The 27,999-nt window shown below is 45.9% G+C and overlaps 1 protein-coding gene across 1 annotated transcript in view; it reads left to right on the top strand.

The window, feature by feature from the left end:
• LOC140404303 (transient receptor potential cation channel subfamily M member 1-like) overlaps positions 1-27,420 on the top strand; it is an 81,391-nt gene extending 53,971 nt beyond the window's left edge. The window contains exons 20-25 of the mRNA XM_072492638.1: positions 5,419-5,593; positions 14,136-14,156; positions 15,206-15,350; positions 15,761-15,951; positions 19,212-19,344; positions 23,525-27,420. Of these exons, the coding sequence (XP_072348739.1) occupies positions 5,419-5,593; positions 14,136-14,156; positions 15,206-15,350; positions 15,761-15,951; positions 19,212-19,344; positions 23,525-24,866 (2,007 nt within the window). The 3' untranslated portion in view covers positions 24,867-27,420. The remainder of the gene's footprint in view (positions 1-5,418; positions 5,594-14,135; positions 14,157-15,205; positions 15,351-15,760; positions 15,952-19,211; positions 19,345-23,524) is intronic.
• Positions 27,421-27,999: the final 579 nt, after the last annotated feature.

Here is a 27,999-nt window from a genome sequence, read left to right as displayed (position 1 = left end):
TTCAAAATGCCCAACACATCTTCCTTCCTAACAAGTATTTCCTCGAGCTTACCAGTCTGTTTCACACTGTCCTCTCCAACAATATCGCCCCTCTCATTTGTAAATACAGAAGAAAAGTACTCGTTCAAGACCTCTCCTATCTCTTCAGACTCAATACACAATCTCCCGCTACAGTCCTTGATCGGACCTACCCTCGCTCTAGTCATTCTCATATTTCTCACATGTGTAAAAGGCCTTGGGGTTTTCCTTGATCCTACCCGCCAAAGATTGTTCATGCCCTCTCTTAGCTCTCCTAATCCCTTTCTTCAGTTCCCTCCTGGATATCTTGTATCCCTCCAATGCCCTGTCTGAACTTTGTTTCCTCAGCCTTACACAAGTCTCCTTTTTCCTCTTAACAAGACATTCAACCTCTCTTGTCAACTATGGTTCCCTCACTCGACCATCTCTTCCCTGCCTGACAGGGACATACATATCAAGGACACGTAATCCCTGTTCCTTGAACAAGTTCCACATTTCACTTGTGTCCTTCCCTGACAGCCTATGTTCCCAACCGATGCACTTCAATTCTTGGCTGACAACATCGTATTTACCCTTCCCCCAATTGTAAACCTTGCCCTGTTGCATGCACCTATCCCTCTCCATTACTAAAGTGAAAGTCAAGAATTGTGGTCACTATCTCCAAAATGCTCCCCCACTAACAAATCTATCACTTGCCCTGGTTCATTACCAAGTACTAAATCCAACATTGCCCCTCCTCTGGTCGGACAATCGACATACTGTGTTAGAAAAGCTTCCTGGACACACTGCACAAACACCACCCCATCCAAACTATTTGATCTAAAGAGTTTCCACTCAATGTTTGGGAAGTTAAAGTCACCCATGACTACTACCCTGTGACTTCTGCACCTTTCCAAAATCTGTTTCCCAATCTGTTCCTCCACACCTCTGCTACTATTGGGGGGCCTATAGAAAACTCCTAACAAGGTGACTGCTCCTTTCCTATTTCTGACTTCAACCCATACTACCTCAATAGGGTGATACTCCTCGAACTGCCTTTCTGCAGCTGTTATACTATCTCTAATTAATAATGCCACCCCCCCACCTCTTTTACCACCCTCCCTAATCTTATTGAAACATCTATAACCAGGGACCTCCAACAACCATTTCTGCCCCTCTTCTATCCAAGTTTCCGTGATGGCCACCACATCGTAGTCCCAAGTACCGATCCATGCCTTAAGTTCACCCACCTTATTCCTGATGCTTCTTGCGTTGAAGTATACATACTTCAACCCATCTCCGTGCCTGCAAGTACTCTCCTTTGTCAGTGTTCCCTTCCCCACTGCCTCATTACACTCTTTGGCGTCCTGACTATCGGCTACCTTAGTTGCTGGACTACAAATCCGGTTCCCATTCCCCTGCCAAATTAGTTTAAACCCTCCCGAAGAGTACTAGAAAACCTCCCTCCCAGGATATTGGTGCCCCTCTGGTTCAGATGCAACCCGTCCTATTTGTACAGGTCCCACCTTCCCCAGAATGCGCTCCAATTATCCAAATACCTGAAGCCCTCCCTCCTACACCATTCCTGCAGCCACGTGTTCAACTGCACTCTCTCCCTATTCCTAGCCTCGCTATCACGCGGCACCGGCAACAAACCAGAGATGACAACTCTGTCTGTCCTGGCTTTTAACTTCCAGCCTAACTCCCTAAACTTGTTTATTACCTCCACACCCCTTTTCCTACCTATGTCGTTGGTACCAATGTGCACCACGACTTCTGGCTGCTCGCCCTCCCCCTTAAAGGATCCTGAAGACACGATCCAAGACATCCCTGACCCTGGCACCCGGGAGGCAACATACCTTCCGGGAGTCTCGCTCGCGACCACAGAATCTCCTATCTATTCCCCTAACCATTGAATCTCCTACAACTATTGCTTTTCTATTCTCCCCCCCTTCCCTTCTGAGCCCCAGAGCCAGACTCAGTGCCAGAGACCTGGCCGCTAGGGCCTTCCCCCGGTAGGTCATCCCCCCCAACAGCATCCAAAACGGTATACTTGTTTTGAAGGGGAATGGCCACGAGGGATCCCTGCACTGTCTGCCTGTTTGTTTTTTTCCCCCTGACAGTAACCCAGCTATTCTTGTCCTGTACCTTGGGTGTGGTTACCTCCCTGTAACTCTTCTCAATCACCCCCTCTGCCTCCCGAATGATCCGAAGTTCATCCATCTTCAGCTCCAGTTCCCTCACACGGTCTTTGAGGAGCTGAAGTTGGGTGCACTTCCCGCAGGTATAGTCAGCGGGGACACCAGTGGTATCCCTCACCACCCACATCCTACAGGAGGAGCATGCAACTGGCCTAGCCTCCATCCCCTCTTACCTGACAGAATATAGCTGCCCTGTGGACTAACTAGATCTCCGCCCTCCGACTCTGCTCCCAGTCAGCTACACTTTCTGTAAACTCTCTTCTCACTCTTTGCGGAAATGTCGGAAACAAAATGAAAGGAGCACCTTACTCCCTCCTCACCTAACTCCCTCGGTCACCAAACTCTTACTATAGCACTCAAAATGCACCAAATTCAGCACTCCCTCGGTCACCAAACTCTTACTATGGCACTCAAAATTCAGCACTCAGTGCAAACAAAGTCTGCACTGTAGGGGATCACTTTTATACTGTGAATCTAGCCTCTGAAAACTGGCCTAATCCAATTAACTAATTAACAAGCTCCAGCTGCAAGTGCCTAGAAGTAGAAGCCTGTTTAAAGCTGATTGAAAATTCACCTTCTTCTAAACCAAACAGCAACTTTTAAGTTAATTAACTAAATAAAAGAAAGACTAAACTTTAGATAAAAATGAAGCCTTATACTCCCTCGGTCACCAAACTCTTACTATAGCACTCAAAATGCACCAAATTCAGCACACAGGTTGATATTCTCTGGGTGAAATAGACAATGAACATATTAAATACAAATAAAACCTCAAATCATTGTCTCTGAAATTAAATTACCATCTACTGAAAGTTTCAAACCAGGGCAGGCAAAATAATTCTCTGCTTAATATTCAAACATTTGCTGAGGAATTCTATGGATCTGATTATAATTCCTTGAATTCAGAAGGAATTGCTGCTCCATCTGGTCCTACTTAAAGGAAACCTGCTTTATGGTCCATGTAAAAAAAGTTCTTTTGAAGTGTTTTTGAATTATTTTTCTTGGCCCTCTGTGTGTAGAAATGAGTTCAGATAAAATATTTAATTGTACAAAACACACCAGAGATTGCATTGAGAGTCCGTCACGTCCTCCAGTCTGCTTTGCAACTTAACTAGTGCCACAGAGGCACTATCTTCAGGCTAAAACCATGTGACTGCATAAATAGTAAGCCAGTAAGTATTTGGTAGCATAATACGAAAAACAGCTAGAATTGATCCATCAGGTTTTTGACTTGCATACATACATAGAAGATAGCAGCAGGAGGAGGCTTTTTGGCCCTTCGAGCCTGCTCCGCCATTCATCACAATCACGGCTGATCATCCAACTCAATAGCCTAATCCTGCTTTCTCCCATAACCTTTGATCCCATTCTCCCCCAAGTTCTATATCCAGCCGCCTCTTGAATATATTCAAAGTTTTAGCATCAGTTCCGTTACATGCAAGACTTTAGGATCAAGCAATGTTTTGCAGTCTTCCCAATGCAGAGTCATTGGTGAGTGACATGATTTTTACATTGCCCTCACATTGTTCTACTTTGCAAGTTTATTATAGTGAATTGAAGGATTGATATTTGCACTTCATTCATTGAATTCATCAACTTTGATTTGAATAATCAGTTTGCTTAATCTTAATATCTACACGCACAAATGTTTCAAAAACAGATTGCCAAGAATGAACTAGGTACTGACAAGAGGAAGTGGCTCCAAAAACAAAAACTACTGATGCTCATTGAGGCATTTGGTCAGTTTTGTGCTGTAGCTACTGCCACACGCATTGCTCCCCCTCCCCCTCCCCCTCCCCACTGCCCTCCCTGTTCCACCTCCTCTCACTCCAGCTTTGTCTTAGAGAACTGATTCATTTAAACGTAGAGCCAACTGAAATCAATTCATGGATTTATTCCATCTATCACAAACTAAAACCCAGCTATCTCTAATGGAGGCGGTGCTGCAGGGACATTCCTATTGGACTGATATTCCAGAGGCCCAGGGGACCCGGCTTCGAATCCCACCGGGGCAGCTGGTGAAATTTGAATTTAATAAAAATCTGAAATTGAAAGTCTAATGATGGCAAACCATTTAGGGGAGGAAATCTGCCGTCCTTACCTGGTCTGGACTACTCGTGACTCCAGGCCCACAGCAATGTGGTTGACAATTCAGGATGGACAGTAAGTGTTGGCCCAGCCAACGATACCCATGTCTCATGGAAGAATTTTAAAAACCGTACGAGGTGCAAGATAGAAATAATACAAATTATTACACAATCATTTCGCTAAAATGCAGGGATAGAGTTTTGGAATGGGACCTGATCAGGGTAGGAAAACTGGATGCAATTGATTAAAAGTTGTGTAATGACCAGAAACCCCAACCCTGCAGCTTGTGATGATGCCATGACTGGGTGCTGTGTGATGACCTTGTCTGTGTGATGACATAAAAACAGCGAATGCTGGATAAACTCATGGCAACAATATCCATGGAGTGAGAGTTAATGGGCGGAATTCTTCGAGCCGCCGCGCCAAACTCACGCTCGCCGCGGGGGCGGAGAATGGGGCATCAGACCCGTGATCAGGTCCGACGCCTTCCTGCAATTCTCCGCGGACCAGAGAATCGCCGCCAGTCGCGCGCACAGTCGACGCGGCGCCAGTCAGGGGCCATTGAAAGAGGCCCCCGCGGCGATTCTCCGCCGACAGCTGGCCGAGTTCCCGCCGGCCTGGTTCCCTCATGGTTCCACCCGGCGGGCACTCGGAGTGGCGGCTGCGGACCGGCTGTGGGGGCGGAGGGGTCCGTCACCGGGGTGGCCTCCAGGACGGCCAGGGTTCCAATCAGGGGCCACCGATCGGCGGGTGCTCACGATCTGGTGGGGGACCTATCTTATTGGGGCTGGCTTGCTGTGGGTCCGCCATGTTGCGTGGGGCCACCTTCGCAGGCCAGAGGTGCAGGGCCCCATATCGGCAGCCGGAGCTGCGAGGAGCACTCCGGGGCACTGATAGCCCCTTTCAAAATGGAGAATCACCCTGGACTTTCTCCAGGAAAGTCGAAAGTGATTCGCGCCCGTTTTCTTGCGGGCATGGGGACATTGCCCCATTTTCAGAGAAATCCGCCCAGTGTTTCGAGCCCATATGACTCTTCTACAGAATTGAAAAGGGAAGCTGTGTGTTGACCTTGGCTGTGTGATGATTCATTATCTCTGTCTCTGATGGCGGGCATTTAACTTCTCAATTACAGATGGTCGACATGCTTTACTTTGTTGTCATTATGCTGGTGGTCCTGATGAGTTTTGGAGTGTCGAGGCAGGCGATTCTTCACCCAGACGAGGAGCCTTCCTGGAGATTGGCCCGGAACATTTTCTATATGCCGTACTGGATGATCTACGGAGAGGTGTTTGCGGATCAGTTAGACCGTAAGACTAGAATTTATAGTAAGACTCTGCTTTCTGTTTCTTGGGCAGATGATCAGTACTAGAACAACCAAACTGGTACCAAGGATTAGTCACCATTAGTGTCTGAAGCAATAACACCCTGACACACAGCAGGTGTTCGTGTCTCCATATTCTCCTCACCTCCAGGAAGGTGCTTATCTCTGTTGGGGCACAGTTCCACAGGTGCCAATTACAGTCTAGTAATTGACGAGGATATTTATCCATGGTAGACATAATGTAACTTCATTCACATATACAGTGTTCACCTGGGCAGAGCCCAGTCATCAAAGCTGAAGGCAGCTGTAATATACACGAGTTCGCCTGGCCAATTCAGCTAACCCGGCACAGAACAGATCTCAAACCGATCCTTTTCTGATCTGAACTGAACCATAAAATCTAATCAATGAAGCATTGAGGAATTAAAAGATAATTAAATAAACATTTGTAAGAGTGTCTAAATCTAACTGGTTAGAAATGAGGCTATTGAAGGGCAAGAAATTAATTTGCAGTGAATAGAAATAAGGAGAGTATGGATTGAGAGCTTTCACTCCTAATATCATATAGTACCACTTCATCGGGAGAAGGGTCCGCAGTCTTGAGTTTCAGAAATCATTACCAGTCGCTCGCATTTGGAGCAATGTTGGTGGAAATATTGACAGCTCATGAACTAACACGGATTAGCAAACATACTTGCATTATTCAGATTTGAAAGTTGAATTATTTAACATTGGAAAGTGGGACCCAAAACGTGATGGTCTATTTGACAATTTCACAGCGTCACCGAGTAAAATACTTGTGAAAATCTCAGGGAACCTCTTACATTGGCTATCGATAGAAGTGCAGGCCAATCACCTGCCACATTTAATCTTTGCATTCCCGGAGAGTGAGGGCACGTGTTCAATCTTCAGTACAAAGACGTTGATAATTTCGGAGTGGTTACTGAAGAGTTAGAGTTTGTCTGTATTTGATTCAGGATATGCTGGCTGTATGTGATTCTGTATATGCTGTCTGTGTGTGATTCAGTATATGCTGCCTGTATGTGATTCAGTATATGCTGGTTGTATGTGATTCAGTATATGCTGGCTGTATTTGATTCAGTATATGCTGTCTGTATGTGATTCAGTATACGATGGCTGTATGTGATTCAGTATATGCTGGCTCTATGTGATTCAGTATATGCTGGCTCTATGTGATTCAGTATATGCTGGCTCTATGTGATTCAGTATATGCTGTCTGTATGTGATGCAGTATATGCTGGCTGTATTTGATTCAGTATATGCTGGCTCTATGTGATTCAGTATATGCTGGCTGTATTTGATTCAGTATATGCTGGCTCTATGTGATTCAGTATTTGCTCGCTGTATTTGATTCAATATATGCTGTCTGTATGTGATTCAGTATATGCTGTCTGTATGTGATTCAGTATATGCTGTCTGTATGTGATTCAGTATATGCTGTCTGTATTTGATTTAGTATATGCTGTCTGTCTGTGATTCAGTATATGCTGGCTGTATGTGATTCAGTATATGCTGTCTGTATTTGATTCAGTATATGCTGGCTCTATGTGATTCAGTATATGCTGGCTCTATGTGATTCAGTATATGCTGGCTTTATGTGATTCAGTATATATTGGCTGTATTTGATTCAGTATATGCTGGCTGTATGCGATTCAGTATATGCTGTCTGTGTGTGATTCAGTATATGCTGCCTGTATGTGATTCAGTATATGCTGGCTCTATGTGATTCAGTATATGCTGTCTGTGTGTGATTCAGTATATGCTGTCTGTATGTGATTCTGTATATGTTGGCTGTATTTGATTCAGTATATGCTGGCTGTATTTGATTCAGTATATGCTGGCTCTATGTGATTCAGTATATGCTGGCTGTATTTGATTCAGTATATGCTGGCTGTATTTGATTCAGTATATGCTGTCTGTATGTGACTCAGTATAAGCTGTCTGTATGTGATGCAGTATATGCTGTCTGTATGTGATTCAGTATATGCTGGCTCTATGTGATTCAGTATATGCTGGCTGTATTTGATTCCGTATATGCTGTCTGTATGTGATTCAGTATATGCTGTCTGTATGTGATTCAGTATATGTTGGCTGTATTTGATTCAGTATATGCTGGCTGTATGTGATTCAGTGTATGCTGTCTGTATGTGATTCAGTATATGCTGGCTCTATGTGATTCAGTATATGCTGGCTCTATGTGATTCAGTATATGCTGGCTCTATGTGATTCAGTATATGCTGGCTCTATGTGATTCAGTATATGCTGGCTCTATGTGATTCAGTATATGCTGGCTCTATGTGATTCAGTATATGCTGGCTCTATGTGATTCAGTGTATGCTGTCTGTATGTGATTCAGTGTATGCTGTCTGTATGTGATTCAGTATATGCTGGCTCTATGTGATTCAGTATATGCTGGCTGTATGTGATTCAGTGTATGCTGTCTGTATGTGATTCAGTATATGCTGGCTCTATGTGATTCAGTATATGCTGGCTCTATGTGATTCAGTATATGCTGGCTCTATGTGATTCAGTATATGCTGGCTCTATGTGATTCAGTATATGCTGGCTCTATGTGATTCAGTATATGCTGGCTCTATGTGATTCAGTATATGCTGGCTCTATGTGATTCAGTGTATGCTGTCTGTATGTGATTCAGTATATGCTGGCTCTATGTGATTCAGTATATGCTGGCTCTATGTGATTCAGTATATGCTGGCTCTATGTGATTCAGTATATGCTGGCTCTATGTGATTCAGTATATGCTGGCTCAATGTGATTCAGTATATGCTGGCTGTATGTGATTCAGTATATGCTGGCTCTATGTGATTCAGTATATGCTGGCTCTATGTGATTCAGTATATGCTGGCTCTATGTGATTCAGTATATGCTGGCTCTATGTGATTCAGTATATGCTGGCTCTATGTGATTCAGTATACGATGGCTCTATGTGATTCAGTATATGCTGGCTGTATTTCCCCGGCCTGGACTCTCTGGCTGGATTGTACGTTCCTTGCTGCTAAAATCGGGAATCCCGATCAGGAGGAGAATCGAGTATTAGCCCCAAACGGGCTTGATGCCATTCCCAGACTGGTCCTGCCGCCCATCGTGGGATTCCCGACACACACCGACAGGAACAGCCCATAATTCGAATGCAATTAATGGGCTGGAAGCCCCATTCGCCCCCCCCCCCCCCCCCGTTATTATCCGACCCTCATAGAATCATAGAATCATAGAGGTTTACAGCATGGAAACAGGCCCTTCGGCCCAACCAGTCCATGCCGCCCAGTTTTTACCATTAAGCTAGTCCCAGTTGCCCGCACTTGGCCCATAACCCTCTATACCCATCTTACCCATGTAACTATCTAAATGCTTTTTGAAAGACACAATTGTACCCGCCTCTACTACTACGTCTGGCAGCCTATTCCAGACACTCACTATCCTCTGAGTGAAGAAATTGCCCCTCTGGGCCCTTCTGAATCTCTCCCCTCTCACCTTAAACCTATGCCCTCTAGTTTTAGACTCCCCTACCTTTGGGAAAAGATGTTGACTATCTACCTTATCTATGCCCCTCATTATTTTATAGACCTCTATAAGATCACCCCTAAGCCTCCTACGCTCCAGGGAAAAAAGTCCCAGTCTATCCAGCCTCTCCTTATAACTCAAACCATCAAGTCCCGGCAACATCCTAGTAAATCTTTTCTGCACTCTTTCTAGTTTAATAATATCCTTTCTATAATAGGGTGACCAGAACTGCACACAGTATTCCAAGTGTGGCCGTACCAATGTCTTGTACAACTTCAACAAGACGTCCCAACTCCTGTATTCAATGTTCTGACCAATGAAACCAAGCATGCCGAATGCCTTCTTCACCACCCTGTCCATCTGCGACTCCACCTTCAAGGAGCTATGAACCTGTACTCCTAGATCTCTTTGTTCTATAACTCTCCCCAATGCCATACCATTAACTGAGTAGGTCCTGGCCTGATTCGATCTGCCAAAATGCATCACCTCACATTTATCTAAATTAAACTCCATCTGCCATTCGTCGGCCCACTGGCCTAATTGATCAAGATCCCGTTGCAATCCTAGATAACCTTCTTCACTATCCACTGTGCCACCAATCTTGGTGTCATCTGCAAACTTACTAACCATGCCTCCTAAATTCTCATCCAAATCATTAATATAAATCACAAATAACAGTGGACCCAGCACCGATCCCTGAGGCACACCACTGGTCACAGGCCTCCAGTTTGAAAAACAACCCTCTACAACCACCCTCTGCCTTCTGTCGTCCAGCCAATTTTGAATCCAATTGGCAACCTCACCCTGGATCCCGTGAGCTTTAACCTTCTGCAACAACCTACCATGCGGTACCTTGTCAAAGGCTTTGCTAAAGTCCATGTAGACAACGTCTACTGCACTGCCCTCATCTACCTTCTTGGTCACTCCCTCAAAAAAACTCAATCAAATTTGTGAGACATGATTTTCCACGCACAAAGCCATGCTGACTGCCCCGAATCAGTCCTTGCCTCTCTAAATGCTTGTAGATCCTGTTTCTCAGAATACCTTCTAGCAACTTACCTACTACAGACGTTAGGCTCACAGGTCTGTGGTTCCCAGGCTTTTCCCTGCTGCCCTTCTTAAACAAGGGCACAACATTCGCCACTCTCCAATCTTCAGGCACCTCACCTGTGGCTGCCGATGATTCAAATATCTCGGTTAGGGGACCCGCAATTTCCTCCCTAGCCTCCCACAACATCCTGGGATACATTTCATCAGGTCCCGGGGATTTATCTACCTTGATGCGCTTTAAGACTTCCAGCACCTCCTCCTCTGTAATATGCACACTTCTCAAGACATCACTATTTATTTCCCTTAGTTTCCTAACATCCATGCCTTTCTCCACCGTGAATACCGATGAGAAATATTCATTCAGGATCTCACCCAACTCTTGTGGCTCTGCACATAGATGCCCTTGTTGATCCTTAAGAGGCCCTACTCTGTCCCTAGTTACTCTTTTCCCCTTTATGTATCTGTAGAATCTCTTTGGATTCTCCCTTGCATTATTTGCCAAAGCAATTTCATGTCCCCTTTTTGCCCTCCTGATTTCCCTCTTAACTCTATTTCGACAATCTCTATACTCTTCAAGGGATCTACTTGACCCCAGTTGCTTATGTACGTCATATGCCTCCTTCTTCTTTTTGACCAGAGTCTCAATATCTCGAGTCATCCAGGGTTCCCTACTTCTACCAGCCTTGCCCTTCACTCTAAAGGGAATGTGCTTACCCTGCACCCTGGTTAACACATTTTTAAAAGCCTCCCATTTACCAGCCGTCCCTTTGTCTGCCAATAGTCTCCCCCAATCTACCTCTGCAAGTTCCTGTCTGATACCATCAAAATTGGCCTTGCCCCAATTAAGAATTTTAACTCTTGGGCCAGACCTATCATTCCCCATAGCTATCTTAAAACTAATGGAATTATGGTCACTTGTCCCAAAGTGATCCCTCACTAGCACTTCTATCACTTGCCCTTCCTTATTTCCCAAGACGAGGTCAAGTTTTGCCCCCTCTCTAGTCGGTCCATCCACATACTGAATGAGAAATTCCTCCTGAATACACTCAACAAATTTCCCTCCATCCAAGCCCCTAATGCTATGGCTGTCCCAGTCAATGTTGGGAAAGTTAAAGTCCCCTACTACTACCACCCTATTATTCTTGCAGCTATCTGTAATCTCCTTACATATTTGCTCCTCAATTTCCCGCTGACTATTTGGGGGCCTGTAGTACAGTCCTACCAAGGTGATCTCTCCCTTCTTATTTTTCAGTTCCACCCATATAGACTCAGTGGGCGAACCCTCGGATATATCCCCTCTAAGTACTGCCGTGATGTTCTCCCTAATCAAAAACGCCACTCCCCCTCCTCTCTTACCTCCTGTTCTATCCTTTCTATAGCATCTGTACCCCGGAACATTGAGCTGCCAGTCCTGCCCCTCCCTTAGCCATGTTTCAGTCATAGCTATAATATCCCAGTCCCATGTGCCCGTCCATGCCCTGAGTTCATCCGCTTTGCCCGTCAGGCCCCTTGCATTGAAATAAATGCAGTTTAATGTAGACCTTCCTTGCTCTCTGCCCTGCTTTCTCTGGTCATGCTTTACACACTCTCCCTTCCTGCCTTTTGTTTCTGTCCCCACTGACTTCCTACATCGGTTCCCACCCCCCTGGCACATTAGTTTAAACCCTCCCCAACTGCACTAGCAAACACCCCCCCGAGAACATTGGTTCCGGTCCCACCCAGATGCAGACCGTCCGATTTGTACAGGTCCCACCTCCCCCAGAATCGGTCCCAATGTCCCAGGAATTTGAAACCCTCCCTCTTGCACCATCTCTCAAGCCACGTATTCATCCTAGCTATCCTGTCATTCCTACTCTGACTATCACGTGGCACTGGTAGCAATCCTGAGATTACTACCTTTGAGGTCCTACTTTTTAGTTTAACTCCTAACTCCCTAAATTCAGCTTGTAGGACCTCATCCCGTTTTTTACCTATATCGTTGGTGCCTATATGCACCACGACAGCTGGCTGTTTACCCTCCCCCTCCAGAATGCCCTGCAGCCGCTCCGAGACATCCTTGACCCTTGCACCAGGGAGGCAACATACCAACCTGGATTCTCGTTTGCGTCCGCAGAAACGCCTGTCTATTCCCCTTACAATTGAATCCCCTATCACTATAGCTCTGCCACTCTTTTTCCCGCCCTTCTGTGCAGCAGAGCCAGCCACGGTGCCATGAACCTGGCTGCTGCCACCTTCCCCTGGTGAGCCATCTCCCCCAACAGTTTCCAAAACGGTAAATCTGTTTTGGAGGGAGATGACCGCAGGGGATCCCTGCACTGCCTTCCTACTCTTCCTCTGTCTGTTGGTCACCCTTTCCCTATCTGACTCAGTAATTTTAATCTGCGGTGTGACCAACTCACTGAATGTGCTTTCCACAACTTCCTCAGCATCGCGGATGCTCCAAAGTGAGTCCATCCGCAGCTCCAGAGCCGTCAAGCGGTCTAACAGGAGCTGCAGTTGGACACACTTCTTGCAGATGAAGGAGTCAGGGACACCAGAAGGGTCCCTGACTTGCCACATCTCACAAGAGGAGCATGACACGGGTCTGAGCTCTCCTGCCATGACTTAAACCTGAAGTTAAATTTGGACTACACTACACAGCTAAGAGAGAGTCAAAGAGAGAGAAATCACTTACCAGTTACAAGCCAATCACTTACCTGCTGGCTGTGATGTAATTGCTCCAGAGACTCCCTCACAGGTCTGCTTCTCTGCACCTCCTTCAGGTGAGCACCAAATTCCCTTAACTAGTTAATTAATTTACTTAATTAACTTGATTTTTTTTTTCTTTTGTCACTCCCCTCTTACCCGAACTCAGCCTTACCCAAACTCAGATACACTCTGTTTGCCTTCAGCACTCTGTTTCTATAGGCACTTCAGCCACACCCTTTGTATCCTTCCTGATTTACAGTCAGCCAATAGGCCTGCTCCCAAAACTGATCTCTCTCCCGAACAGCTGACCTGCAAGGTAAGGAAGTGGTTAAGCAGTACTTACCTCACCCACAGCGCGCCCTTTTAAACTGTCCCCTCTGCCTCGCAGCTCCCGCGCTTTTTGAAACTCCCGCGCTGTTTCCAAGGTCCTGGCTCCCTCTCTCTCCCGAACAGCTGACCTGCAAGGTAAGGAAGTGGTTAAGCAGTACTTACCTCACCCACAGCGCGCCTCACAGTGGAACTCCGGCAGACGGCCTTTGGTTCAAGTATTGCCAAGTGCAGTCCTGGCTTGCTGAATCCCAAAGGGGGTTAGGCCATTGCTCATGTGCCCCAATGCCAGGTTGCATCAAAGGTGTTGGGTGGGCTTGGGCTGTGGGTAAGGGGTTGATCTCGTGTCCCTCTCCTGGGTTGGGGATCCCATATCTGGACTGCCCCTTACAGTACTGACAGCCTGACATCAGTAAGTTGAGGGAATCCAGCATTTCACTGCTAGGTGTAGTTCTGCATCGTGAAGCTATGAGAATACCACTTTAGCGATGCTCCTAGCGCAAGCGGAACACAGTCCCCATTCTCTGCCGACGAGAGCACCATTAGACCAGAAGACATAGGAGGAGAATTAGGCCACTCGGCCCATTGAGTCTGCTCCGCTATTCAATCATGGCTGATATTCTCACCCCCATTCTCCTGCCTTCTCCCCATAACCCCTGATCCCCTTATTGATCAAGAACCTATCTCTCTCTGTCTTAAAGACACTCAGTGATTTGGCCTCCACAGCCTTCTGCGGCAAAGAGTTCCACAGATTCACCCCCCTCTGGTGGTGAGCTTAGATTCCTACCCTCTATGCTTCATTATTCAGCACTGCAACATTATTTTAATTTTAATTATGTATTGCCTTTGATATTGTAGAGTTTCTCTCATTTCCTGTTTCTCTATTTATTTTTGCTCCACATGATGGAATCTTGCACTAGTATACGCCATGGAGATTAATCGTAAGTGTGAGACAAGTCTGTTGTTGGGGACGGAGTAGTTTGTCATGTGGATGGAACATGATGACAGACAATATTTACATTTGTGATTCCCTGTTCTCTGGTCACAAAGGACAGATATAAACCTCCCACCCTTTAACTGAGTCTTTTCTGTTTGTTATTAAGTTTAGTTTGATCTTAAAAGGCTGGTGATCAGTGTGTCAGTTTATACACTTGCTGTGTTAAAGGCAATGACACAATCGCCTCATGGATTATACTGAGCCTTAGTTTTCTCTGAATATCAGGCACAACATGTGAGCCAGTCAGATTTTACTCATTTCAACGTACTATCCATGCAGGCAGATTAGCTCATTCACATACGCAGGGTCCCAGGTGTGGACCATCAGTGTTGGCCAATTTGCATCTACAAGTCAGTGTTTACTCACAACGGTTTCTCTTCACCTCTGCGCTCCACACAAACACGCTACAATTCTATACTGTGCTGCGGTTTGGGCAGGTGTGTCCATGCGGTTTGGGCAGGTGTGTCCATGCGGTTTGGGCAGGTGTGTCCATGCGGTTTGGGCAGGTGTGTCCATGCGGTTTGGGCAGGTGTGTCCATGCGGTTTGGGCAGGTGTGTCCATGCGGTTTGGGCAGGTGTGCCCATGTGGTTTGGACAGGTGTGCCCATGTGGTTTGGGCAGGTGTGCCCATGCGGTTTGGGCATTTGTGTCCATGCGGTTTGGGCAGGTGTGTCCATGCGGTTTGGACAGGTGTGTCCATGCGGTTTGGACAGGTGTGCCCCCGCAGTTTGGACAGGTGTGCCCCCGCAGTTTGGACAGGTGTGCCCCCGCAGTTTGGACAGGTGTGCCCCCGCATTCTGGTTATCCTTTTTCTCAGTCCACCTGAGACTTTTTAATGGGGTCACTTTTGTTCCCCAAGTGATGAGGGGCAAACAAGAAATGGGAAGTGGGAGGGTCATGTTCTTGAAATAATTGACAATGAAATGAACCATTTGGTGCATCGAGTGTCATTTCTTGTTTCTATCAAACTGTGAGGAGTTTCTTTTCCTGTAGCGCCTTGTGGAGAGAATCTATTTGACGATGATGGGAAACGCCTCCCTCCCTGTATCCCAGGTGCCTGGATTATTCCTGCTATCATGGCTTGTTACCTGCTGGTCGCAAATGTCCTGCTCGTAAATCTGCTGATTGCTGTCTTCAAGTAAGAATCAGAATAGTTAATCTGTTAACCTTTGAGATCCTAAAGCAACTGATAGTTTAACCAAACTGCAGATTATAATCAGTCCTGACGCAGCTGATTATTTACCCGCTCTCCTCTAAATGTTTTCAAAACTCCAGAACTTGTTCGCCTCCCCACCATCTTCTCGGAATGAAATTGAGGCTCATTACATTGTTTCCTCCTTCACCTGTCCCCCTCCAATCCCCCATCCTGAACCCTTGCCCTCTCTCTCCCCTGCCCCTCCCTCTTCCCTTGCTGGTCCCCTCCCTGTCCTTCAACCCCCTCCCCTTTACTCTTCTCTGCTCCTCTCCCCTGCCCTGGACTGTAGACCCTGATCCACGCTTGCCTTTCTTCCTGGGGCTTTGTTGATAGAGATGTCCTCTGTTCTGCAGCAATACTTTCCTGGAGGTGATTTCCATCTCAAACCAGGTGTGGAAGTTCCAGCGCTATCAGCTTATTTTAACATTCCACGAAAGGCCAGTGTTCCCTCCACCGCTCATCGTCTTCAGTTACCTGTCGATGGTCGTTCATCACTGCTGTCGCAGAAAGGGCAAGGAGGTGGAAGAACGAGATCGGGGATTAAGTATGTACATTGCCGTACCAATAATAACTCTGCCTTACACTCCCGTACAACACTCCCATTCCCAACAGCTGTCTCCAACCCAACCTCCACTGTAAACTCCTTCATTCCCCACCGATCCCCAGGACATCAAACATTATCACCTCTGGATCAGTACCTGAACCTTGTGCAAATTGGACAAGCAGCTTAGAGAGGTAAAAGGGCGGCACAGTGGTTAGCACTGCAGCCTACGGCGCTCAGGAACCGGGTTCGAATCCCGGCCCCGGGTCACTGTCCGTGTGGAGTTTGCACATTCTCCCCGTGTCTGCGTGGGTCTCACCCCCACAACCCAAAGATGTGCTGGTTAGGTGGATTGGTGGCAGAAAGGACGTTTGATGAGGACTCGTCGATTGAGGTAGTATGGGCTGAGGTTAGAAACAGGAAAGGAGAGGTCACCTTGTTAGGGGTTTTCTATAGGCCTCCGAAAAGTTTCAGAGATGAAGAGGAAAGGATTGCAAAGATGATTCTGGATAGGAGCGAAAGCAACAGGGTACTTGTTATGGGGGACTTTAACTTTCCAAATATTGACTGGAAACACTATAGTTCGAGTACTTTAGATGGGTCCGTTTTTGTCCAATGTGTGCAGGAGGGTTTCCTGACACAGTATGTAGATAGGCCAACGAGAGGCGAGGCCGTATTGGATTTGGTACTGGGTAATGAACCAGGACAGGTGTTAGATTTGGAGGTAAGTGAGCACTTTGGTGATAGTGACCACAATTCGATTAAGTTTACTTTAGTGATGGAAAGGGATAGGTATATACCGCAGGGCAAGAGTTATATCTGGGGGAAAGGCAATTATGATGCGATGAGGCAAGACTTAGGATGCATCAGATGGAGAGGAAAACTGCAGGGGATGGGCACAATGGAAATGTGGAGCTTGTTCAAGGAACAGCTACTGCATGTCCTTGATAAGTATGTACCTGTCAGGCAGGGAGGAAGTGGTCGAGCAAGGGAACCGTGGTTTACTAAGGCAGTCGAAACACTTGTCAAGAGGAAGAAGGAGGCTTATGTAAAGATGAGACATGAAGGTTCAGTAAAGGCGCTCGAGAGTTACAAGTTAGCTAGGAAGGACCTAAAGAGAGAGCTAAGAAGAGCCAGGAGGGGACATGAGAAGTCTTTGGCAGGTAAGATCAAGGATAACCCTAAAGCTTTCTATAGATATGTCAGGAATAAAAGAATGACTCTGGTAAGAGTAGGGCCAGTCAAGGACAGTAGTGGGAAGTTGTGCTTGGAGTCCGAGGAGATAGGAGAGGTGCTAAATGAATATTTTTCGTCAGTATTCACACAGGAAAAAGACAATGTTGTCGAGGAGAATACTGAGATTCAGGCTACAAGACTAGAAGGGCTTGAGGTTCATAAGGAGGAGGTGTTAACAATTCTGGAAAGTGTGAAAATAGATAAGTCCCGTGGGCCAGATGGGATTTATCCTAGGATTCTCTGGGAAGCTAGGGAGGAGATTGCTGAGCCTTTCGGTTTGGTCTTTAAGTCATCTTTGTCAACAAGAATAGTGCCAGTAGACTGGAGGATCGCAAATGTTGTCCCCTTGTTCAAGAAGGGGAGTAGAGACAACCCCGGTAACTATAGACCAGTGAGCCTTACTTCTGTTGTGTGCAAAATCTTGGAAAGGTTTATAAGAGATAGGGTGCATAATCATCTGGAAAGGAATAATTTGATTAGAGATAGTAAACACGGTTTCGTGAAGGGTAGGTCGTGCCTCACAACCTTATTGAGTTCTTTGAGAAGGTGACCAAACAGGTGGATGAGGGTAAAGCAGTTGATGTGGTGTATATGGATTTCAGTAAAGCGTTTGATAAGGTTCCCCACGGTAGGCTACTGCAGAAAATACGGAAGCATGGGATTCAGGGAGATTTGGCAGTTTGGATCAGAAATTGGCTAGCTGGAAGAAGACAAAGGGTGGTGGTTGATGGGAAATGTTCAGACTGGAGTCCAGTTACTAGTGGTGTACCACAAGGATCTGTTTTGGGGCCACTGCTGTTTGTCATTTTTATAAATGACTTGGAGGAGGGCGTAGAAGGATGGGTGAGTAAATTTGCAGATGACACTAAAGTCGGTGGAGTTGTGGACAGTGCGGAAGGAAGTTACAGAGGGACATAGATAAGCTGCAGCACTGGGCTGAGAGGTGGCAAATGGAGTTTAATGCAGAAAAGTGTGAGGTGATTCATTTTGGAAGGAATAACAGGAAGACACAGTACTGGGCTAATGATAAGATTCTTGGCAGTGTGGATCTCGGAGATCGCGGTGTCCATGTACATAGATCCCTGAAAGTTGCCACCCAGGTTGAGAGGGTTGTTAAGAAGGCGTACGGTGTGATAGCTTTTATTAGTAGAGGGATTGAGTTTCGGAGCCATGAGGTCATGTTGCAGCTGTACAAAACTCTGGTGCGGCCGCATTTGGAGTATTGCGTGCAATTCTGGTCGCCGCATTATAGGAAGGATGTGGAAGCATTGGAAAGGGTGCAGAGGAGATTTACCAGAATGTTGCCTGGTATGGAGGGAAGATCTTATGAGGAAAGGCTGAGGGACTTGAGGCTGTTTTTGTTAGAGAGAAGAAGGTTAAGAGGTGACTTAATTGAGGCATACAAGATGATCAGAGGATTGGATAGGGTGGACAGTGAGAGCCTTTTTCCTCGGATGGTGATGTCTAGCACGAGGGGACAAAGCTTTAAATTGAGGGGAGATAGATATAGGACAGATCTCAGAGGTAGGTTCTTTACTCCGAGAGTAGTAAGGGTGTGGAATGCCCTGCCTGCAACAGTAGTGGATTCGCCTACACTAAGGGCATTCAAATGGTCATTGGATAGACATATGGACGATAAGGGAATAGTGTAGATGGGCTTTAGAGTGGTTTCACAGGTCGGCGCAAGATCGAGGGCCGAAGGGCCTGTACTGCGCTGTTATGTTCTATGTTCTAAATTACCCCTTAATTGAAAAAAATAAATAAATAATTGGGTATGCTAAATTTATAAAATTTTGGGCAGCGCGGTAGCACAGTGGTTAGCACTGTTGCTTCACAGCTCCAGAGTCCCAGGTCTCACTAATGCCTTGTATAGCTGCAACAACATTTCCTTACCTTTATACTCTATTCCTTTAGCTTTAAATGCCAACAATCCATTCACTTTCTTTATTGAATTTTAATAGTCTTTTACTTGCATTACCTTAGCGAGTGTGTATAAACAAATCCTTATTCCCCCTTCCTTGTGACAGAACTAATCCTCAGTGAGGAAGAGTTAAAGAAGCTACAAGTATTTGAGGAGCAGTGTGTGGAACAGTACTTCACACAGAAAGAAGACCAAGAGCAATCCTCGAATGACGAGCGCATTCGGATCACAGCTGATAGGTGGGCAGTTTGCCGGATGGATTTGCTTTTCATTCCTAGAATAAATCTTGACAGGTGCAGCTTCTTATTATGTGACATGTTCTCTTTCCAACGTACTGGCAAGAGTTTCCTGCTTCTACCCATGATTCTTCCTCTACGAGGAATATAAGAACCGAAGGTGACCATTCAGCCCTCAAACCTGTTCTGTTATTCAATTAGATCATAGCTGATCTGTAACCTCAACCTCGTCTATTCACCGTTCTGTAACCATTAGAACTCTTTCCCAGCAAAAAATCTATTAATCTCAGTTTATATACTTTTGATTGAATCCCAACAGGCTTTGGGGGAAGGAAGTTCCAGATTTCCACGAGTCTTTGTGTGAAGAAGTGCTTCCTGACACCACCCCAGCAGTCCTGGCTCAATATTAGGCCCAATATTCTGGGCTTACCCACCATGGAAATAGCTTCTCTCATCTATCCTATCAAATCCTTCCATCAAAGTTAAAATACTTCAGACTTCTATACTCGAGGGAATACACATGATATTAAAGCATTTTAAATAAAATTTTAAATAAAAACAGTAAATGCTGGAAATATTCAGCAGCATCTGTGAAGGGAGAAACAGAATGAATGGCTGCGATCTAACGGTCCAGTTACTGTTGTCGCAAATCCCATCATGGCCCCTAAATCTTGCAAGAGACTAAAAACGGGATAATCGGCAGTGAGATATCTCTCACTCACTCCGGCCCCCCAACCGGCAATGCCCAAGAAGGGTCTGTACTGAATTTGCATAAATTAACATATTAGCGGGCTTGATGCTGCTACTTCCCTCATCCTAACTACCCATCCAGCCGGTGTGATGTCACTCGGCCAATCACTACTGGGGAGTCTCCATATCTGTGGTTAGGGGAGGGGAGGTCTCTGTGTCCATGAAGGCTTCGGTGTCCACTAGGCCCCACCCCTCCAACTGACTGCGTGAATCTTGCTTCCCCTTTGAAACTGCCCAGAGTGCTGTTCAATAGGGCGAGAAAAGCCACTGTGCAGCCTCCAAGCTTACACTGGATTTCTTGTCTGCTCCAACGTCATGCGTTTTTCTTTATTACTTTATCAGAGTTACAAAGCCAGAGCTCCAGAGTGTGGACAAACCCCTGATACAGCTCCAAAAACCAATTCAAATTGAATCCAATTCATTGGCCCCACAAGAGAGACATATCAGATCCAGGTACCTGACCTCACGCTCATCTTAGCCAAAAGGCCGAGAAGCGATAACACTCCATGCGGTTTTGGGAAGATTCCGACTAATACATAGAACATAGAACATACAGTGCAGAAAGAGGCCATTTGGCCCATCGAGTCTGCACCTACCCACTTAAGCCCTCACTTCACCCTAACCCTGTAACCCAATAACCCATCCTAACCTTTTTTTGGACACTAAGGGCAATTTATCAAGGCCAATCCACCTATCCTGTACATCTTTGGATTGTGGGAAGAAACCGGAGCACCCGGAGGAAACCCACGCACACACTGGGAGAACGTGCAGATTCCGCACAGACAGTGACCCAGCAGGGAATCGAACCTGGGACCCTGGAGCTGTGAAGCCACAGTGCTAACCACTATGTTACCGAGCTGCCCTAATGTTTGAGGCCGAAGACCTTTCATCAGAATTAAAACGTTGGACCCAATTTTCAATTGCCAGTGGGGTCGGGAATGGATGCGGATATGATTTGAAAATTGTGTTCCTGGAAGTCTGGATCCCAACGTCTCTGGGATGCACTTTGATTTTTGAAGTGAAGGAGGGAGATAGATTGGGGATCCCTCTCATATCCAAATAACAGTCTGTTAAGTTCAGGCCAGGAGGGCGAGACGCAATGTTTAATGGGGAATTTAGTGAACCAATTTGTTTGGAAACTAAACCAAATTTAGTTTGTGTGCCAACGCCGGGGTGAAAATTCCCAGCACCTGGCGTTCTTGTGCCGATCATGTACATTACCTCTCACTTGGCCAAGTGGCCACTTGGTGCTTGATCAGGCTTCTGGCCCTCGAAGTAGCTGCCTTCCCTCTTCTGTAAGACAGGGGCAGACCCCAATATAATTTTCATCTGCCTTTGCCAGTCATGTTCTGCCTGCTCTGCAGGCAACTCCCACCAGCTGGTTATTAGTTGGGTGCCAAGCTCACCTCTGGCCCAAATTCGGGCATTTACATTTCAAGATTGCATTGCATTGCAAAGCGATTATTATATTATGAGTGAACAAAGAACAAAAAAATTATAGCACATGAACAGGCCCTTCGGCTCTCCAAGCCTGCACTGACCATGCTGCCCGTCTGATCTAAAACCCTCTACCCTTCTGGGGTCCGTATCCCTCTATTCCCATCCTATTCATGTATTTGACAAGACGCCCCTTAAAAGTCACTATCGTATCTGCTTCCACTCTCTCCCCCAGCAGCGAGTTCCAGGCTCCCACCACCTTCTGTGTAAAAAAAAAAAAAAAAAAAAAACGTGCCTCATACATCTCCTTTAAACCTTGCCCCTCACACCTTAAACCTATGCCACCCTGGGAAAAAGCTTCTGACTATCCACTCTGTCCATGCCCCTCATAATTTTTATTAGTGTCACAAATAGGTTTATTTAAACTGCAATGACGTTACTGTGAAAATCCCCGAGTCGCAACACTCCGCCACCTTGGAGACCATAGTCTCCCTCGGGTACACAGAGGGAGAATTCAGAATGTCCAATTCACCTAACAAGCACATCTTTCGGGACTTGTGGGAGGAAACCGGAGCACCCGGAGGAAACCCACGCAGACGTGGGGAGAACGTGTAGACTGCACACAGACAGTGACCCAAGCCAGGAAACGACCCTGGGTCCATGCCGCTGTAAAGCAACAGTGCTAACCACTGTGCAACCGTGCCGCCCTTCTTTCAGGATGGACTTCTTGTAGACTTCTATCAGGTCGCCCCTCAACCTACATCATTCGAGTGAGAACAAACCAAGTTTCTCCAACCTCTCGTCATCGCTAATGCCCTCCATATCAAGCAACATCCGTGTAAATCTCTTCTGCACCCTTTCCAAAGCCTCTGCATCCTTCTGGTAGTGTGGTGACTAGAATTGAACATTATATTCCAAGTGTGGCCTAACTAAGGTTCTATACAGCTGCAACATGACTTGCCAATTTTTAAACTCAATGCCCCAGCCGATGAAGGCAAGCATGCCATATGCCTTCTTGACTACCTTCTCCACTACCTTCTCCACCTGCGTTGCCACTTTCAGTGACCTGTGGACCTGCACACCCAGATCCTCTGCCTATCAATACTCTGAAGGGTTCTGCCATGTACTGTCTATTTCCCATCTGAATTAGACCTTCCAAAATGCATTACCTCACATTTGTCCGGATTAAACTCCATCTGCCATCTCTCCGCCCAAGTCTCCAAACAATCTAAATCCTGCTGTATCCTCCGACAGTCCTCATCGCTATCCGCAATTCCACCAACCTTTGTGTCGTCCGCGAACTTACTAATCAAACCATGTACATTTTCCTCAAAATCATTTATATATACATATATTACAAACAGCAAAGGTCCCAGCACTGATCCCTGTGGAACACCACAAGTCACAGCCCTCCATTCAGAAAAGCACCCTTCCACTGCTACCCTTTGCCTTCTATGACCTAGCCAGTTCTGTATCCAGCTCACCTCTGATCCCGTGTGACTTCACCTTCTGTACCAGTCTGCCATGAGGGACCTTGTCAAAGGCCTTACTGAAGTCCATGTAGACAACATCCACTGTCTTACCCTCATCAATAATCTTTGTCACTTCCATGAAAAACTCAATCAAGTTAATGAGACACGACCTCCCTTCACAAAACCAGCTATGGAAATTATCCAAACATTGGGGTCCTGACACCAAATTACAAATCAAACCCTGTAACTCAGATTTTCTCTTCACAGATGCTCCCTGAACCTCCCATCCATTAACTCTGTCTACTCCTCCCGCTGCCTTGGGAAAGTGGGCAGCATAATCAAAGACCCCTCGGTACATGTGACAATAAATCCAAATCCAACTGCTGAGTATTTCTAGCATTTTCTGTTTTTAATGTAAGATTTCCAGAATCTACAGTAACTTTGCTTGAATATAATTTCCGATGGGGTCTTCTGTCAGAAACTCGATCGCGTTTATTTGACAAATGCTTGCCTCGATATTTCAGGGTGGAGAACATGGCAATGCGTTTGGAGGAAGTGAATGAGAGGGAACATTTCATGAAAGCTTCACTTCAAACTGTTGATATTCGATTGGCCCAACTGGAGGAATTCTCTGGCCGCATGGTCAATGCAATGGAAAAACTGGCCGGTATAGACAAGGCGGAGCTAACCCATACTCGCTCAAGGTGTCCTTCAGAATGTGATGCCTCCTACCTGATAAGACAAAACAGCACTGAGGCAACGAGCATGTATCGCTTCCACATGGATGGAGATGACACAAACTTTGAAGACAGCTCGGGCCTGATGTCTCCTTTAATGGGATCTCACAGGAAGACTTATTCGGCGATTGCACTGAGAGATGAAAAAGAACTTGCAGAACAGAAAATTAACATGACACCAAAGCGTCGGTTTGGGCTGCATCAATCCTCCAGCTCCTGTAGGATGAAGGAAAACAGCCTAAGACTGGGAGTCACACAGGACCCCAGGAATTTCAACTCCTGTGTTGATATCTTTGTTTCATCTGATGGCTGTTCGAGCCCCTTGAACACGAAAGAAGAAACTAATTATCAAAGGTTCCTGCATACAGTAGAAGCTGGGCTTAATGGACAATTAGTAAAAGAAGCTGGGTTAGTAACACGGACAACATTGAAGGCTTGTTTATCATTTCCCTTAGAGAAGTCCAAAGCAGCAAACTACTTTCCTTCACAAAGCTATGGTGCATGCCAGGCCACAGTGGTAAAAGCTAGAAGTGTCATCTTTGGGCTAGAGGGTATGGTGAGTGGTCCAGAGCAAAGCTGGAGCCCGGACTGTGGCTATATTATAGATCATGTACATTCTGGGGGCCCCTCTTCTACAAAGACCCCTGAATGGGTCACTCAGTGTGAGCACAAGTTTTATAAGAATCTGCCTGAAGAACGAGGGATGGTGGAAGGCGCCATTCACCCAACATTACCATCCTCTCCTGAAACACTGGCAGAACAAAAACAGGAGCTGACAGACACGGAGGATGACATTGGCACTGGCCGCTACGTCTTGGATCTCCCGCCACCGAGAGTGGAGGTGCCGAGAAAAGTCCCAAAGTCCAAAAACTTTTTAACAGTCACACCGGATAGATTAATCTCTTCACGGTCAAAGAGTCTTCATGGGCGTAGCAGAAAAACAATGCCCATGATGGAAGAAAACTTCAACAAACCAAAACAAGCATTCAGTACAAAAGATCTGCGGCAGACTTGCGGGGACCCCCGGCAGATGAGCAGAGACCCCCAGCAGGTGTATAGAGACCCCAGGCGGACAGGCAGTAGTCGAGCAGCAGGCCATAAGAAGAAATCCACAGAGACTTTTTGCTAAGGGATTTCCTTCAACTGTCTGTTCCTTAAAAGCCCAAGTATTATCAGAAGAACTTTAGTGCACCATCCTCACCACAGATTTAAATCATCCTTAGTCTATTTTTCTCATCAATTTCTCTACTTCCTCCCCTAAGGACACTGACCTATGCTGTGGGTCAGATACAACACCACCAGCAGATAAATCCTCATGGTCATTCTTTTGTAGACAATGAAATTAAAAAGAATCACAGGATGTTGAGAAAGCTGACAAGACCAGTATTTATTGCCAATCCTGAATTCGCTTGAAAAGATGGTGAGCCAACTTGTTGAACCGCGACAATCCACATGCTGTTAAGGAAGGAGTTCCTGACTTTTAATACAGCAACGACGAAGGATCGTGCATTGATCGTGGCCAATCCACCTAACCTGCACATGTTTGGATTGTGGGAGGAAACTGATATATTTCCAAGCCACATAGGTGTGTGACTTGGAGCTGGACTTGTAGGTGATGGTGGTCCCATGCTTCTGCTGCCCATGTCCTCCTAGGTGTTGAGACTGTGATTTTGGAAAGAGCCTTGGGGAGTTGCTGCTGTACATCCTGTAGATGGTACACGCTGTAGCCACTAAGGGAATGAATGTTTAAGGTAGTGGATGGGGTACCAGTCAAGCAGATTGCCTTATCACAAATAGCATTTAGCTTCAAAAGTGTCAGGACCTTTCCTGCATTCTCCAGCTCAGTCACATTGTAAATTTACCCACAGATATTTTAGCTTAGATCCTAAGGGTGATAGAATCCCTACAGTGCAGAAGGAGGCCATTTGGCCCATCGAATCTGCACCGACCCACTTAAGCCCTCACTTCCACCCTATCCCCGTAACCCAATAACCCTTCCCAACCTTTTTGGACACTAAGGGCAATTTAGCATGGCCAATCCACCTAACCTGCACATCTTTGGACTGTGGGAGGAAACCGGAGCACCCAAAGGAAAGCCACGCAGACACGGGGAGAAAGTGCAGACTCCGCACAGACAGTGACCCAAGCTGGGAATCGAAGCTGGGACCCTGGAGCTGTGAAGCCACAGTGCTAGCCACTTGTGCTACTGTGCTGCCCCACCTCAGTCACATTGTAAATTTACCCACAGATATTTTAGCCTATGTCCTAAGGGTGATAGAATCCATAGACCCCCCCTACAGTGCAGAAGGAGGCCATTTGGCCCATCAGGTCTGCATCGACCCTCTGAAAGAGCACTCTACCTAGGCCCACTTCTCCACCTTATTTCCGTAATCCCGTGCATTGATCGTGGCCAATCCACCTAACCTGCACATGTTTGGATTGTGGGAGGAAACTGGAGCACCCGGAGGAAACCCGCACAAACATGGGGAGAACATGCAAACTCCACACAGGCAGTCACCCAAGACCGGAATTGAACCTGGGTCCCTGGCGCTGTGAGACAGCAGCGCTAACCACTGTGCTGATGATGAGGGTCCATTAATCTTTTGGAAATGAGAAATTATATCAGATCGATCTTGTGGGTTTTAACACAGTTCATGTTAACAAGAATTGAATGAATAAAACTTTGTTGCATTACACAGTAACTAGACAGTCTGAGTAGGTGAACACAAAATTTGATAAAAGAAAATGCAGAAAAAAATGTTTTTTTGCAAGAAAATGGAATTGTTTTACATGTGGACTCTATCCTTCAGGATGCAAAGCTGTTTTTGATTCGAGAATTTCACTGATGATAGCGTATTCAATTGCTTTATTTCCAAAATACTTTCTGAACCTGATTCCAGCACTGCAGATAATGAGCATTAACTGACAATGTGACTCAACAGTAACTTTCTCCAACTTCAGTCATTGGACCGTTGGCTGGTTTGTTTCTTCACACTGAATTTGCTGTTGCCAAATCTGCAGGTTTAAAATGTCCTGGTAACTTTCTGCAATGTGCAGAGTGGCTCTTGTTGTCTTTTTCATGTTTAAGATTCTGGTTTACTGTCACTTAAAAATACACCTTTTCCCATGGCTTTAGACAGCATCTGAGAGAACAATGGTAATAAAAATGTTTATTATGACTGAGTTTTTTGTTTAAACCGTCCCCCACCTCTGTTTATTGTGACTGTGATTCTAATTCAATGTCCTGCTCATTTCCATGGTGAATTGTGGGGCCGTTCGTTGTTATTTCACCAAGGGCTATCATTATTAATGTTTGGCTGTTTTTGCATAATCTATCATTATTTCAGTATCTGGCTTTGATTTAAGGGCAGCACTAGCACAGTGGTTAGCACTGTTGCTTCACAGCTCCAGTGTCCCAGGTTCGATTCCTGGCTTGGGTCACTGTCTGCGTGGAGTCTGCACATTCTCCCTGTGTCTGTGTGGGTTTCCTCCGGGCACTCCGGTTTTCTCCCACAAGTCCCGAAAGACATGCTGTTAGGTAATTTGGACATTCTGAATTCTCTCTCTGTGTAACCGAACAGGTGCCGGAATGTGGGGACTAGGGGCTTTTCACAGTAACTTCATTGCAGTGTTAATGTAAGCCTACTTGTGACAATAAAGATTATTAAAAAGTTATAAAGTTATGAAGACATGTCTATTTGTTTTTATATGGAATTAAGTGCTTGAGGAAATGTAAATGTTTTGAATGTGTTTTCATGAATGGGAGCATTTTAAAATATAGTAATGGCTGTAATAGATATTCAGAACTTTATTTTGTTTCATGTCAACATGGCTCCAATCGTCTGCCAATGGTAGATATTGGGTGAGTTGGGGAGGGTGTAAGTGCAAAGGGTGGTGGGTGAGTTGGTATTAAGATGACATAGGGGCTATAAAGGGCCATGCAGGTGTATTGAGGACATCAGTCGGCATGGAGGTGTGGGGAGTGGGCATGAAATGTTTGGGGACTTCTGAGGGTGGGATGGGGTATGAGGGCTGAGGACTTAATATTTAAACAACTGGAATGAAGTCCCAGAGAACCAAGTTGGACTTTTTGAACACCCTACCTTGGTACTGGCACTTTTCCATAAACATTCACTTCATCCACCAACGACACACAGAGACAGCACCTTTCAAACCCACAACCTCTATAATTTAAAAGGACAAGGGCAGCAGGTACAAGGGAACACTATTATCTGCAAGTTCCCCTCAAAGCCACTGACCAT

Source organism: Scyliorhinus torazame, chromosome 30 (genome assembly GCF_047496885.1).
Source record: "Scyliorhinus torazame isolate Kashiwa2021f chromosome 30, sScyTor2.1, whole genome shotgun sequence".
Lineage (NCBI taxonomy): Eukaryota > Metazoa > Chordata > Chondrichthyes > Carcharhiniformes > Scyliorhinidae > Scyliorhinus > Scyliorhinus torazame.
This window is presented reverse-complemented; position numbering and strand designations above follow the sequence as displayed.